This window comes from Bactrocera tryoni, unplaced genomic scaffold, assembly GCF_016617805.1.
Source record: "Bactrocera tryoni isolate S06 unplaced genomic scaffold, CSIRO_BtryS06_freeze2 scaffold_25, whole genome shotgun sequence".
NCBI lineage: Eukaryota > Metazoa > Arthropoda > Insecta > Diptera > Tephritidae > Bactrocera > Bactrocera tryoni.
Window position 1 is genome coordinate 31,872,377 of NW_024395977.1, and position 14,481 is coordinate 31,886,857.

Sequence of the window (14,481 nt, forward strand, 5' to 3'; positions counted from 1 at the left end):
TCGTTTGCGTTTGGGAGAGTCGTGGTATCCTTTTGGGTGTTTTTTACTGCTCCGCTATACGACAATTGCTCTTTTTCAGCTACGTTTTTTGGCTTTTTTGTGGGTGGTAAAAAGCCTGATGCCTCTCGCATTCTCTTTGGGGTGTTATCATCTCTACCAATAGTGACTTGAGATGATTTTCCTATTATCACTCTTCTCGGTGGGTTTTTAACTTTTTCCGATTTTGCGTGTAACGCCACTATACTGCTCACAAGTTCGCGCATGGTTTGGTTAATGTGCCTTTAACCCGCCATCATGCTCTCCAATTCTTTTATTTTTTTGCCCAGTTTGCTAAAAATGCTGACCGTTTCTCCATTTTGCAAATCCTCACACTTATTCTCCTTGCTTACTTGATCAGCAGTATCACATTTCTCCTTTGATCCAGCAGCGGTGGGTTCCTCATTTTTACCAATAGGCGGTGTTCTCAATATTTTCGAAATCCTTCGGAAAGGATTATCCGGTGTTTGCCCAATACTATTTTCGGAGGCCATACCTCAGCGCGAAAAATAGTTTGGTAACACCCTCGATGTGTACGTTCAGTACCTAACTTTACTGTCTAATCTAAAACTAGAATAGTTGGCAATGCGAAATAGGTAAATTTTTTGGCTTTAAATTATCAATTGTTATTACAAATGATATAATAGAGCTATAATATAGCCATTTTATGCTTTTATTTGTAAAATAACTTCAAGTTTGTTAGAGCTGTGAATAATTTTACATTTTACATATTAGTGTCATCACCCTCTACCTCCTCTTTCTATCTTCCATTCTACTGTCAACTCTACTGTCGTCCTACTGTCGTTGGCAAATATAGGAGGATATTGAAGTTAGCGAGAACGACAACTGTCGGCCTGCAGTCGTGTAGTCGTGCAGCTGTCAAAATAACACTGCCCATAAGAACGTGTGTATTTTAATATTTGACAGGTGTAGTTTGCAGTCTGTCGCTCTCTATGTGTTTAGCGCTTGATAGATCACACAACAAAGAAAACAAAACGGCAGAATAATTAAAATACAAATTAAGTGCACGCTCCTGTAAGGGGAAATAATTTGATTTATTTTTTACAAATTGGCGCGGAAAAAAAACCAAAAGGTAAGTGCAAATGATTATATATTATTAAAAATCGAAGTGTACTTATCTTTTTCTTTAGGCCTGATGTCCACTTAGGTGGTTTAACCAGAGAACTTAAAACATAGAGAAGGTGCAAATTGAATTCTGTATGATGTTCGATTGGACGGCTAACAGAGCTTATAAGATTTTGGAACGGAATTCACCATTCTCGCTGCTATTTAGCAGAATTGAGCACGTTCTCTGGCAGAAATATATGTAAAACGACTGAATTCATGCGAGAATGAATAAAGAGAAATGCTTTGAAGAAAAATATGCAAAGTCACACAAAGAATGTAAAGAAGCATTCTCTGAGACACATATGCGTGATCTTGTATCATATGAACCATTTTTTTCAGAAAAATTTTAAAAAATAATTAATGTTATTTTTTAATTTTTTAATCATTTCAAAAAAGTTATATTTATTTCGTATATTACAAAGCGAAGATGTGTCAAACGAACTTCTTCATGAAATATGCATATTCGCATTATTTCGTTATTATTTCCATATTTGCACCAATAGAATTTCTATGGCATATACATATGTATGTACATATATTATTTCTTTGGCACATTTGTCTGTATGTTTACGAAAGCAAATGCGAGCCATATACATACATATGTACATTCATAATAACAAGTGTCGCACGCTAAATATGTATGTTTTTGTATGAGCTTGCATACATATCGACGCAGATTTTTGCGAGTCACGGAAAAATATTTTAGACAAATATTGTAAATCGACAACGGCTATGTTGCCACTTTTGTCACTTCTTTCTGTGAAGAAGCATCAGAAAGTTGTTCAATTTATGATTTTTAGCTTTTGCCATCGTCGTGAAAAGACGCTTGTAGGCGAAGGAATGCTCGGGGAGATGTTACGGCGTCTGTTTTTATGAGTGAAACGAGGTCGCTTGTGGAATTTGCGCATGTAAAATTTACTACATTTGAGCTTCGCCAATTCGGCTGCCATATTGGCTTGCCATGCTTATGCTATTTAGGCAATTGTTGTTTTTGTAGAACAATGCTTCATTTTTTTGTTGGTGACATATTCACATGTGTACGCATATTAATTAAGCGATACCGACCACTCATAATCACTTTACAAGAAACTCACCTACATACGATACATAACATTCCAACTCCCGTCAACTACATATATTATGCGTAACGAAAATCAAGCAACAACAGCTTACGTAGGAGTTGCACTTCTAATACATAAACAAATACAATATGAACCCCTGAACACCAATACACAATTCGAAACAATATCTGCCATAATTCACTCTAAACTAAAATTTATCATTAACTCTACCTACATATCCCATGCCACCAGACTGACGTCATCACTGTTGCTAGAAGCTTTTGAACCCACCCGTTTATCTCGTTTAGTTACTGGAGACTTCAACAGTTGGCACAGAAAATGGGAATCTTCCCGTAATAATGCCAGAGGGAACTTGATTTCAAAGTTTTTAGATAACTCTCATTACAGCCTACTCAATGACGGCACTGCCACTAACTTCAACACACACAACACCTTATCCCATATCGACCTCACCTTTTTTTCACCTCCACTAGCTATCGACGCTAAATGGAAAGTAAATGACTACCTCATGGGGAGTGATCATTTTCCCATTATAACAACTCTATTCCCCACAAACAATTTCACGTTCAACCCCATTGGCTAAATGAGCACCTGACCCCCCTCTTAATACAATAAAACTACGCCCCACACATACACACCATACTCAACACGACTACACCATCTACATCATCCACACATCATACTCCACACATCTACACCATATTCATCCCACACACACCAACTCATCATCATCTACACCACACCTTTCACACCACACACGAGGACACCAAACACAATCAACAAAAGGGACTGGCGGACGGCGCCAGCGCCTCTTTCTTATTCGATCCGCGTTCGCACATACTTCCAACCGACCAATTTGTACTTTTCTCCGAAACGCTATCGCAGCAAAGGTGAGTGCCGTGCATTTTATGTTTGTCAGCAATCTTTATATGGTCCTTCGAGCCCTACCGGACGGCACAAAGTGAAAAAAAAAATAAAAAAAATAAAAAATTACGGTCACACGTCAATAAAACAATAAAATAATCGCGGTCACGCGGTAAAAAATTACGCACGGCGGAGTAGTGGAAAAGTGAAAAAAAACCTATAGTGACAAAACTTTGGAAAAACCAAAAACCAAAAAAAAAAAAAATTAACGAATGGTGACAAAAGTTGGCAAAAACGAAAAAATAGATTTATGTACAAAAATGCATAACATATAAAGCAGTGAACAAACGTGCAAAGTGCAAAAAAAAAAAAAAAAAAAAATGAAAACAAAGTGAAAAACGGTAGTAACAACTGACCGTTGGTGACCGATAAAAAGTCCCTATAGAACAATATATACATATATAGTGCGAAAAACGGTAACAACTGACCGTTGGTGACCAAAAAACAAAAAAAAAAAAAGGAAAGTCCCGGTAGAACAAAACCGGTAAAAAAAAAAAAAAAAAAAAAAAGTGAAAACCTGTGGACAAAGTTTGGAAACACAAAAAAAAAAAAAATAAGGCAAAGTGGTGAAACAACGTGAAAGGAAAGGAAAAACCAAATAAAATGTATATGTTGGCAAAAGTGTGAAGAGTGAACAGAACAAAAGTGCAGGTACAAAGAATAAAAGCGAGGTGACAAAAGTTGCGGTGCGGTTAAATACACATAAAATACACATATGTATGTATGGTGAAACTAAAAGCAAAACCAAGCAAAAAAAGTGAAGTGGCAGAAAACACAGTGCTGTGAAAATAATAAAATAAATTGAGACAAAGAGGAACTAAGAAAACACAATAACAACACCAGCAGCAAAAGGAGTGGGAAAGGAAGCACAGGCACGAGCATAGGCACAGGCAAACGTAAATTAAGGCACATACACTCATACAATTTTACCCCCAAAAGCCCCTGGCGGACTTGAAAGTGAGTTGTATCGTTTCCCTTTAATATTCATATTTCATAAACATATGTATATGTATGAGAAAAAAAAATCCAAAATTAAATTTGCGGTTCTGTCAAAAATTTCGGTCAGAGGAGTGAAAAGAGAAATCGTTACCAAACTGTTTTCAGCATTCGGTTTATTTTCCGGTAACAACCGAAAAACCGCTAGCAAAGCAGTTTGGTGCTGTATAGCGGATTATTGATTGCCGGTAAATGCTTACCGTTTGTGTTATAACACAAAACCTATCCCAAAAACAAAAACCAAATTTTTTCAAGTATTGACTTGCACAATTTTCCAGCAATACCCCTTATACTTAATCAAGTGTAAGCAGGATTGCTTAAAATAGCCGCAGCTTATCATAGAAAAAATAAAAACAAAAAACATCTTTTTTATTAAGAATACATACATACATATATGTATGTCCCATATCGCATGTATATATTACATACAGAGAGCATAACTTGCTCACTTATTATTCTAACCAACTTGATACGTATATTTAAACATATTCACATCAATACTTTTCAAATACATATATATACATACATATATATATCTCAAATTCAAAGATTATTAAATTCTCTTTTCGCGGCTTATTAACAGTGCGAACATATCCCTACAAGAACGATGATAATCATATGATCAATCATATGACAATCACTAGTGACACAATTTTCTGTCACTGGCTCAGTGCAAGTTTCTATCAGATTTTTAAGGGCATTATGAAAAAGTTGACAAAAACTTTTGTATACATGTGATATTGCATTTCTTTCTTACTTACTGGGTTTAACAACCCGAACAACATATAGCTACACTGCTCACTCGAACGGTGTTTAGAATAAAAATTTGTGTCATTAATGATATAAATCTCTGTCATGAATGCCTGTTATGCTTGATGTCAACATCATGCATGTGTGTCTATCACATATGATGTAAAAATCATGCAGTTGTGACAATCATATGTGATGTAAAACTCAGGCATGTGTGACTATCACATATGATGTAAATATCATGCAGTTGTGACAGTCATATATGATGTAAGCACATGTAAAAATTATGTATTTATTAATTTATTGTAATTTATTTTATTTAGAAAAAATTAAATTCATTTTAATTCATATAATATTCATTAATTCATGTTATAAAAAAATTGTACAAAAAGTAAAAACAAATTAATATAAAATTAAAGCTTCATTTTTTGGTTTTAATTTGTTTAGTTGTTACGTTAATTAGTTTTTTAAAAAAAAATTTCTTTGTAATAGTACTTTCTTTGACAATATTAGAATCTTTTTGCAAAGCTTACGTTAATTTAAGGCTTTTTTTCCTTTTTTGTGTCGGATAATTAATTTCTTTCAATTCAAGTTTCGTATTCTTTATAATAATAAAATTCTTTATAATAGTCTTAAAATATAATATTTTATAAATCTTACATTAGGTGTTTCCAGCTTTCCATAGGATGTTGTGATGCGCTCCGGGGTTGTCCCTTTTCTTAAACAGTACTGAGGTCCCTCGGCGTTTAAAAATCCCACGTTGTGCGTTGTAGCCGCTCGTTAGCACAGTATTTATTGTATTTACACTTTTCACGTAGCCTTACTTTTTATTTTCAGGCTTTTTTCCTTTTCTATTCATAATCACTACCGTTCGCCACTCGCGAAGCCTTACTTTTTGTTTTCAGGCTGTTACTATTTACGCGCGCTGGTCCCTGCTCGGGCGCCAGTTAAAAAACGTTTCGTTATTTTTACTAAAAAAAATGTTTTCTGGGAGCTATGCTCCTTTATTGAAATCCACTTAAGAACTAAAATTAACAATTAATTATACTTAACTCTAGACCTATGTTTGCCGCTGCAACGGGTACGGAGTTTGCTGACGCTGCGCTTCCCACAGGTTGGCACTTCGCTGACGCAGCGCTTCCCACAGGTTGCCACTACACGTGTCGCACTCTCAGCGATTTAGTGGTGTCATATTATATTACTTTGTATCATATGATATTAATGCATCATATGATACTTTTTGAATGTATGGGGTGCTAACTTATATAATAATTATATTATTAGTATATTATATTTTATTAATTATATTAGGTTAACATCATAAAAATATACAGTATTGTTAAAATGTCGTTCAACATATTGCATTTGGAGTTTGTTGCTTAACATATGAACAATATTGTATATTTTTTATGATGTTTTATATTTGTTATTATGTTTTTTAGTAATTAATTTCTTTGTTACTCCTAAGTCGACTAAGTGCATACTATCAAAGGGAAACTGAGAAACCATCCCAAAATCTGATTCTTCCAATGTGCTCTTTTTGAATTTGAAATCTTCCAAATGATGCGCAGGATTTGAACGTAACATAAACGTTGTATCCGATCTTAAGGAACCGATTTTTTTTTGAAAACTTACTCTATTTTTTTGGTAAGTACCTTCCTGGCAGCATTTTGGACAACCATTTTTCCCGTTGTGTGATATAATACCTGTTACAAAAGCCTTCGCTGGGGAGTCACAAACAAAAAGACGAATGTTAAATTTCAAAACGTTTGGCTTAAATCCAACTTTAATGCCGGTTGCCCTTAGCGACACGACCTCGGCACAAAATTCGGACATGAATTGATCTATGTTACTTGGCTTCTTGAACCCGGAATAACATGCTATCATAAACGGGCTTATATTAGGGAAACCTACAACTGAACCCAAGATAGGCCATAATACCCTGTTTGAACTTTTGTACAATTAACCCATCAACTCCTATATCTAAATAAACCTCATTTTTCCCTTCCAAGTAATTAAAAGGACTTGAAACAAAATAGTTTTGAATTCCTAGGTACAAAAATTCCCCATCTTGCATTTCAGTGATATTTATTTTTTCTTTACTAGTATTTAGTAGTGTTTTTGCAGATAGTGGCATACCATCAACACCTACTTTGCGCAATGTTTTTAGAAGATCTTCTAAAGCGATTTGCGATATGTTGTTTCTGATAGCCCACGACTTAATTTCATTACATTTATTTATTTCGTCGTTATTTTCTGAAATGACACTAAACCCTATAGAGGTGGACGCTTCGGGCTCAGAATCAGAACCTACATCGCTAGAAAAGCTCAAAGCATCACTAGCATCACTTTCATAATTTGTTACTACTGAACCTAACACTGAAGGATCAGGTTCCCAATTACTTACAAGAGGAATCGTTTCAAAAAACGCACTTGAACTAACACTTCCACTTTCAATTACACTTTCACCTTTCAAATATTTTTTATAACTTTTATATTGGACTGGAAAGTCCTTTTTTCTTTTGAAAGACAATTAGCAAAATGTCTTCTTTTCATTTCACTTATTTTTTTTAATGTTTTAAAATAGATTCCTCTTCGAAATTTTTAAATTTAAAAATTTTAATTCACTTAAGCAATTGCCTGCTCTTGTTTACACTTGTTTGCGCTTTTTTTTCTTCTTCTTCCACTATATTTTCGCGTTTAATAAGAATAAATAACGGCTGATATATATGCATACAGTGTATGTCCAGAGAACATATGTTTTTAGTTTCTCTGACTCTACACTGTGTGTATATCAGCTATTTCAGTTTTGCACGTGTAATCATAGCCCGAAAGAAAATAATCTGAATCCTCTCTTTCTTACTTGTGGATAGGTATACAATAATTTCTGAAGTCTATGCATTTGTGTTAGTGAGAAAATTGCTATTGTGTTAGTTTCTATCATTCAATTCTTGTAGGGAATAGTTATAATCCAACCAATAGATAATCCAACCAATAGAAAAAGAGCTATTTTTTAAATATTTCTTTTGTTTGATACTATAATATACTTTGATATGTGAATATGTTAGTATATATCTTTCTAAGACCGATTCAGAATTGTCTTGAATCGGTGAAGATGAGAATCGAGTGCAGTATCGTATCAAACTGTCACTCTCAGCAATGAATTTTGTATAAGAAATATCTTTACCCCTCTTTATTTTTGCAGCACCTTGCTTTGAGCGTGTAGCTTCTGCCGGTGTGCATGGACTTTTTTCGTCTGAAATCATCTTTGGAACTTTTAGCAACTGAGTTGTTTTAGATTCCTTTGAGTCTAAGCTCATTTAAAAGATGTATATAATAAATTAAAACGTTTTAGTGAAAACTAGACTTGTAGATGTTTTGAAAATATTTCGTAAATTAAATGCTGAATAGAAGACTCTTTTGTATGTAAGAATTTTGTATGTAAAAAATCAATAACGCAAAAAATCAATAAACGCAATGGCTTTTTAATAAGCCGAGATTTCAAAATACTTTCGTGTATACAGTATATGTATGTATTTATGTATATAATTAGACGAGAACTCTTTTAGGTAAATAAGAGCTTTGAACGAAATTGAATAAAGATAACGCTTTACGTATTTCGGAGTAATAATATGCGCAATCGCGAACTCTTTTAAGTTAATAAGAGTTTTAAAATTAAATAAATAATTAATCACTTAAATTTGATTTAATGATTATTATTATTTTTTTTTTTTTTAATGACCGGAAATTATTTTAAGTATTTTTTATTTTTCTTGTATATATTTGTTTTATATATTTTGTATGTCCAAATGTCCTATAGGGTATACCTATAGGTGGATCTTTTATTTATTATGTGCTAATGAGCGCTCGTTGTAGAGATCACTGCACTTTGTACATAAGCATGTACATATGTACATATGTATTACGCTTTTGTTTTTTACACAATCCTGCTTGTTTTTGTTGATCAAAAATCAAGGGGTATTGCGGAAATATGCCAATGTGGACTTTGAATATAGTTTAAACGCAATCCTGCTTGGTTTTGTTAGGCGAAAACCAAGGGGTTTTTTTTTTTTATAGTAGGGGGAAGCATCGAAAGCCGGAGTGCGGAACTTTAATCCGCTAAACCTAACCTACTTCCAACTCAGGACTCTCCCACGGGACCACCGATTAAGTATTACTTCGTGGGAGGGACAGGACATTTAAGTCTCCTCTATCGCCCGGACTGACGGACGCCTAATTTGTTCAAAAAGTCTCAGTTTTGTCATTATGGATGCTGACGCTTCGCTGACAGCTTTCCATTTATCAGTCGACTGACACATGAGTGTCGTTAAATTATCGACTGTAAAACTACCACCGAGTGTGGTTTTTAGTTTTTCCTTTGTATTTGAAAATCTAGGGCAATAAAATAATACATGTTCAGAGTCTTCTTTATGCTCTGTACACGTCGGACAGTTCGGACTAATATCATTGTGGAATCTGAAAAGGTAACTTCTAAAGCACCCATGTCCACTAAGTATTTGGGTCAGATAAAAGTCTAAGTCCCCATGTCGTCTATCAATCCAAGAGTGGATGTCCGGTATAAGTCGGTGGGTCCAACGCCCTTTGGATGAGGAATTCCACCGCTCCTGCCACATTTTAATGCTCTTGTTCCTCTCCTCTGTCTTTGCCGATACTGTTTTAGGCACTGATAGATGATATAAACGCTCGAGTTCACCTCCCTGGATGTCAATGGGCAGCATGCTGGCTAATACTTCAGCAGCGTCAGTTGATGTAGTCCGGAAAGCACTTATTAATCGAATTGCAGAAAGCCTATGCACTGCAGTTATTTGTTTAGCATACGCTTTTATATTCATTGCCTGTATCCATACTGGTGCTGCGTACAGTATTACGTAACTCATTGCTTCCGCTATTAAGAATCGCCGGCTGGAACGCACACCGCCTGTATTGGTCATCATTCTCGATAGTGCATTGTAAATTTTGTTTGCTTTACTGGAGGAATACTCCAGGTGTTCTTTGAATTTTAAATTAGAATCTAATATTACCCCCAGATACTTCAGCTGCTTCTGCGAAGTAATTTCGCACTCCCCTATGGTGAGCTCTATTTGTTCCTCTACCTTTCTGGTGCTTATAAGTAAAACTTCAGTTTTTTGCTCCGCCAATTCCAGACTCACAGAAGAGAACCAGTGCCGTAGATCATTTACGCACTCATTGCATTTGCTTCTTAGGTCGACTAATTGTTTTGCCACTGCTACCACCATGAAATCGTCCGCATATGCTATTAGTTTCACATCTTTTGGTTGCTGCCTTCTTAGCACCCCGTCATACATGAGGTTCCATAACAGCGGGCCTAACACAGACCCTTGGGGTACTCCACTCGAGATAGAGTAGCTCTTGGCTCCTTCGTTCGTATCATAAATCAGCCTTCTATTTTTAAAATAACTCGTTATAATGTTTATGAGGTATTCTGGGGCGCGAATTTTTCCCAGGGCTTTGATTATATGTGCCCATTTTGCCGTGTTGAACGCATTCTTGACATCCAGGGTGATCAGTGCGCAGTACTTTTCCGTGCCACCTTTCCATCTTTTCCCACTTACTGCACATTTCGCAGTATCGACGACTTCTCGTAGTGCGACAATTGTGGATCTCTTTTTTATAAAGCCGTACTGTCTCTCTGATAGTCCGCCGGCTTTCTGGATTACTAACTCCAAGCGGTTTCGTATTATACTTTCGTACACCTTACCCATTGTGTCGAGCATACACAAAGGTCGGTACGATGAAGGTTCTTCAGGTGGTTTCTTTGGTTTTGGGAGCAGAACCAAACGTTGTACTTTCCACGAGTCGGGGAATACCTCTTCCTTTATACAAGCGTTGTACATTTTAGCAAACAGTTGAGGTTTTGAGCTTATAGCTTCCTTCAAAGCTCTATGAGGTATGCCATCTAATCCAGGTGCTTTGTTGTTTTTTATTTTCTTTGCTATGGCCAGGAGCTCTTCTTCTGTGACTAAAGGGGGTGACTCTGCAGCTTCGTTTTGTCGCTTGGCATATGAAATCTGGTCGTGTTTCGGGAATAATGTTTCGACGACTTTTCCCATAAAAATTGCATCTTTCGGTTGCTGCTGCTTATTTTTAAATCTTGACATACAGATTTTGTAAGCAGTTCCCAAAGGGTCAATGTTTGCTTCTTTACAAAGCTTCTCAAAACATGTCTTTAAACATGTCTAAAAATTCAAATGAAACGATACAACTCACTTTGCTTTCCGCCAGGGGCTTTTGGGGATATTGTGAGTTTACGTATGTATGTATCTGATGTGTGGGTGGTGTGCGTGCGCCTGTGGTTGTGCCTGCCTGTGGTTCGCTTGCTTCTTCAGTTCTCCTGTCCTTTTGTTGCTGGTGTTGCGGCTTGTATTTTTGTATTCCTTTTTTCCTTTTGTTTGTATGTTTTATGTCACTCCACTATCACCACTTGATATTTTTTCACTATTTTCAATTTTTTTCGTTCTTTGGGTAACTTTTTTATGAATTTAATTGAATACGGGGAATATATCGATGGCTCGAATATATTTGGTTAACTGTTGACTTTAATCTGGCCCATTTGTAAAATTAAATTGAGACAACTTTTTTTTATTTGCACACAAGTCTTTGATTTCATTATTACTAATTCTTGTAATAACTTAACAAAATTTTTTGTTTCAATTGAAAATGGAATTACAACATATTCAAAAAGAATAACGGGAAATCTAATATGGCGTCGGTCCACCTCTAGCGGATATTACAGCTTCGATACGAGCAGGCATTGACCCAACAAGTTTCTCCAAAACAATGCTTGCAATTTCCTCCTCCCAAACACTTTCTAACATTTTTTTTTTAGTTCTGGTTTACTTTTACTTTTTTGACAGAACTTATTTTTTTTTTAATATTTTATATTTGTGTAAGTCAGAGATCACTTCGTTAAAACTTAACGGAAAAATTCCATTACCGCAACAAGTACCGTTACAATGAGTGATAGAACACGTTTTCGCTAGAAATTTCTTAATGGTAAGTTACGCTTGGCCGCGGGTGTATATATGTATGTATAGTAGGTGTGAATTTTTTTTCGTTTACTTTGCTCTCTCTCACTTCACCGCACTTTTTAGTTATTATTACTTTTTCTTTTTCGCTTGTGGGCCGTTTCAACTCACTGTCACCTTACATATACTCGTATATGTATTGTATGTGTATATTAATTTTAACAATGCACTTTGTCACCTCACTTTGTTTAAGCTTTATACAGCACTCATTTGCACACGTAATGTGGTTTATTCTTTTTGGTCTTTTCTTTTTTCCCGTTGTGTGCACATGCATTCATACATATGCATACTCAACACATCATCTTCTTATCGCACACACACCAACTCCACACATCATCCTCTCATCGCATACACACCAACTCCACACGTCATCATTTCATCCCACACACACCAACGCATCACGAATTCAACACACATGAGGTGCTCATTTAGCCACTGTATATTTGTATGATGTTAACCTAATATAATTAATAAAATATAATATAATAATAATATAATTATTATATATACAAATGAGTAACATATTCGAGACGCAAGATGAAGGTGGTAAGTTAAAAGGAAAATACTCACCGAAATAAGTATAAATATATTAAAAATTATTAATTTTTTAGTAGAGATTCCAATCGTTGAGAGGATTGAGCGGCGCCAATATTCAGTGGGAATATCAAGAACGCAACAAAACTCAGGTCATTTTTAACATAAAGCTTCTAATAAAATATACTATATATTAACTTTTTAAATTTAAGATATACTTGAAGCATTAAAAACGATCATTGCGGGCCAAAAGAATATTCAGGAAAGGCTGGAAAAATTGGAGGAAAATGTATTTATAACTTTGCAGAACCAAAAAACGCTTAGTGAAGGCCAATCGTCACTGGTTCACAACCAAACTGCAATATTTGAAAAACTGAATGAGATGGAGTCGAAAGTAAGTGTTTTACAATATTGTATGTACACTATTTTCTTAGATTGTCGAAAAGGCTGAGGTTTTGGCGCAAAATAAGTCAATCAGAGAATGCAAAGTTATCTTAAAACGAGTGGAGCAGTCAGTGTGCCGCATGACCGGCGAAGTGATTGACAAAGAGCTGGACGACGTCGCTAGCACTTTTCCGATGGAGTCGCAAGCAACAGTTGCGGAAGTGGAAGATAGACCTCAAAGCGAAGACTATGCCCAAACAATGGTAACCTAAAACATAAAATATAATAAGTTTACTACTAGTTACAATACTTTTACTTCTTTTAAGACTGCATTCCTCCACAAACTTAAAGGCGCCAGTGATAATGTGGCTGACGTAATACCTAAGGTTTTCTCAGATGAGCTCATGGAAGGTTATAATTGGGATGGCAGGTGGAGCAAGAAATCCCTATGCAAGTTGGCGCTGGTTGATACCATTTTAAGAAGTACATACATATACATAATTGCAACTTAATGTTTACTTAAAATGTTTACTAATATATATTTTTCTTTTAATTTAGATGTGTTTCAACAACAAGGGTGTAGGAGTTTCGAGCAAAATATAAAGCGGTCAATACTGCTCAGCCATCACAGGTTAAAGCAGCGTAGTTATTTAAAAAAAAAAGGAAACAATAATTAGGTACATTTAAAAACTAAACAAATTAAAACCAAAAACTGAAGCTTTAATTTTATATTAATTTGTTTTTACTTTTTGTACAATTTTTTTATAACATGAATTAATGAATATTATATGAATTAAAATGAATTTAATTTTTTCTAAATAAAATAAATTACAATAAATTAATAACTACATAATTTTTACATGTGCTTACATCATATATGACTGTCACAACTGCATGATATTTACATCAAATGTGATAGTCACACATGCCTGAGTTTTACATCACATATGATTGTCACAACTGCATGATTTTTACATCATATGTGATAGACACACATGCATGATGTTGACATCAAGCATAACAGGCATTCATGACAGAGATTTATATCATTAATGACACAAATTTTTATTCTAAACACCGTTGGAGTGAGCAGTGTAGCTATATGTTGTTCGGGTTGTTAAACCCAGTAAGTAAGAAAGAAATGCAATATCACATGTATACAAAAGTTTTTGTCAACTTTTTCATATTGCCCTTAAAAATGTGATAGAAACTTGCACTGAGCCAGTGACAGAAAATTGTGTCACTAGTGAATGTCATATGATTGATCATTTGATTATCATCGTTCTTGTAGGGATTAGTTAAAAGATATAGCATTTTTATGAAGCAATTTGTGCTAGTTTTTGAAAAAATGGATCATAAGGCATTTCGAGTGTTAATAAAGCATTGCTTTTTGGGGGAAAATACTGTTGAATTTGGGCTCAGGGATATCCAACGATGAAAAGATAGCTTAAAGAGGCGAAAGCTCTGTGCAAAGTGGGTGCCTCGAAAGTTCATAATCCTATAAAAACAATCGAATACCTGATTCTGAGAAGTGTTTGAGTGCTCTTTAATCGTAATAAAACCAAATTTTTGCGTCGGTG

The 14,481-nt window shown here is 35.1% G+C and overlaps 1 protein-coding gene across 1 annotated transcript; it reads left to right on the plus strand.

Annotated features, from left to right (window-relative positions):
* Positions 1 to 12,499: 12,499 nt before the first annotated feature.
* Positions 12,500 to 13,610, plus strand: LOC120780879. Its single transcript, XM_040113114.1, has 6 exons — positions 12,500 to 12,529; positions 12,598 to 12,669; positions 12,771 to 12,911; positions 12,952 to 13,164; positions 13,228 to 13,384; positions 13,460 to 13,610. The coding sequence occupies exons 1-6, from the start codon at positions 12,521 to 12,523 to the stop codon at positions 13,576 to 13,578; spliced, it is 711 nt and encodes a 236-aa protein (XP_039969048.1). The 5' UTR covers positions 12,500 to 12,520; the 3' UTR covers positions 13,579 to 13,610.
* The last annotated feature ends 871 nt before the right edge of the window (positions 13,611 to 14,481 follow it).

Bases quoted from the DNA above. Each gene is read 5' to 3' on its own strand.
- LOC120780879 (XM_040113114.1), top strand. The intron at 12,912-12,951 runs GTAAGTGTTTTA...CTATTTTCTTAG, and splicing joins TGAATGAGATGGAGTCGAAA to ATTGTCGAAAAGGCTGAGGT. The intron at 13,165-13,227 runs GTAACCTAAAAC...ACTTCTTTTAAG, and splicing joins AAGACTATGCCCAAACAATG to ACTGCATTCCTCCACAAACT.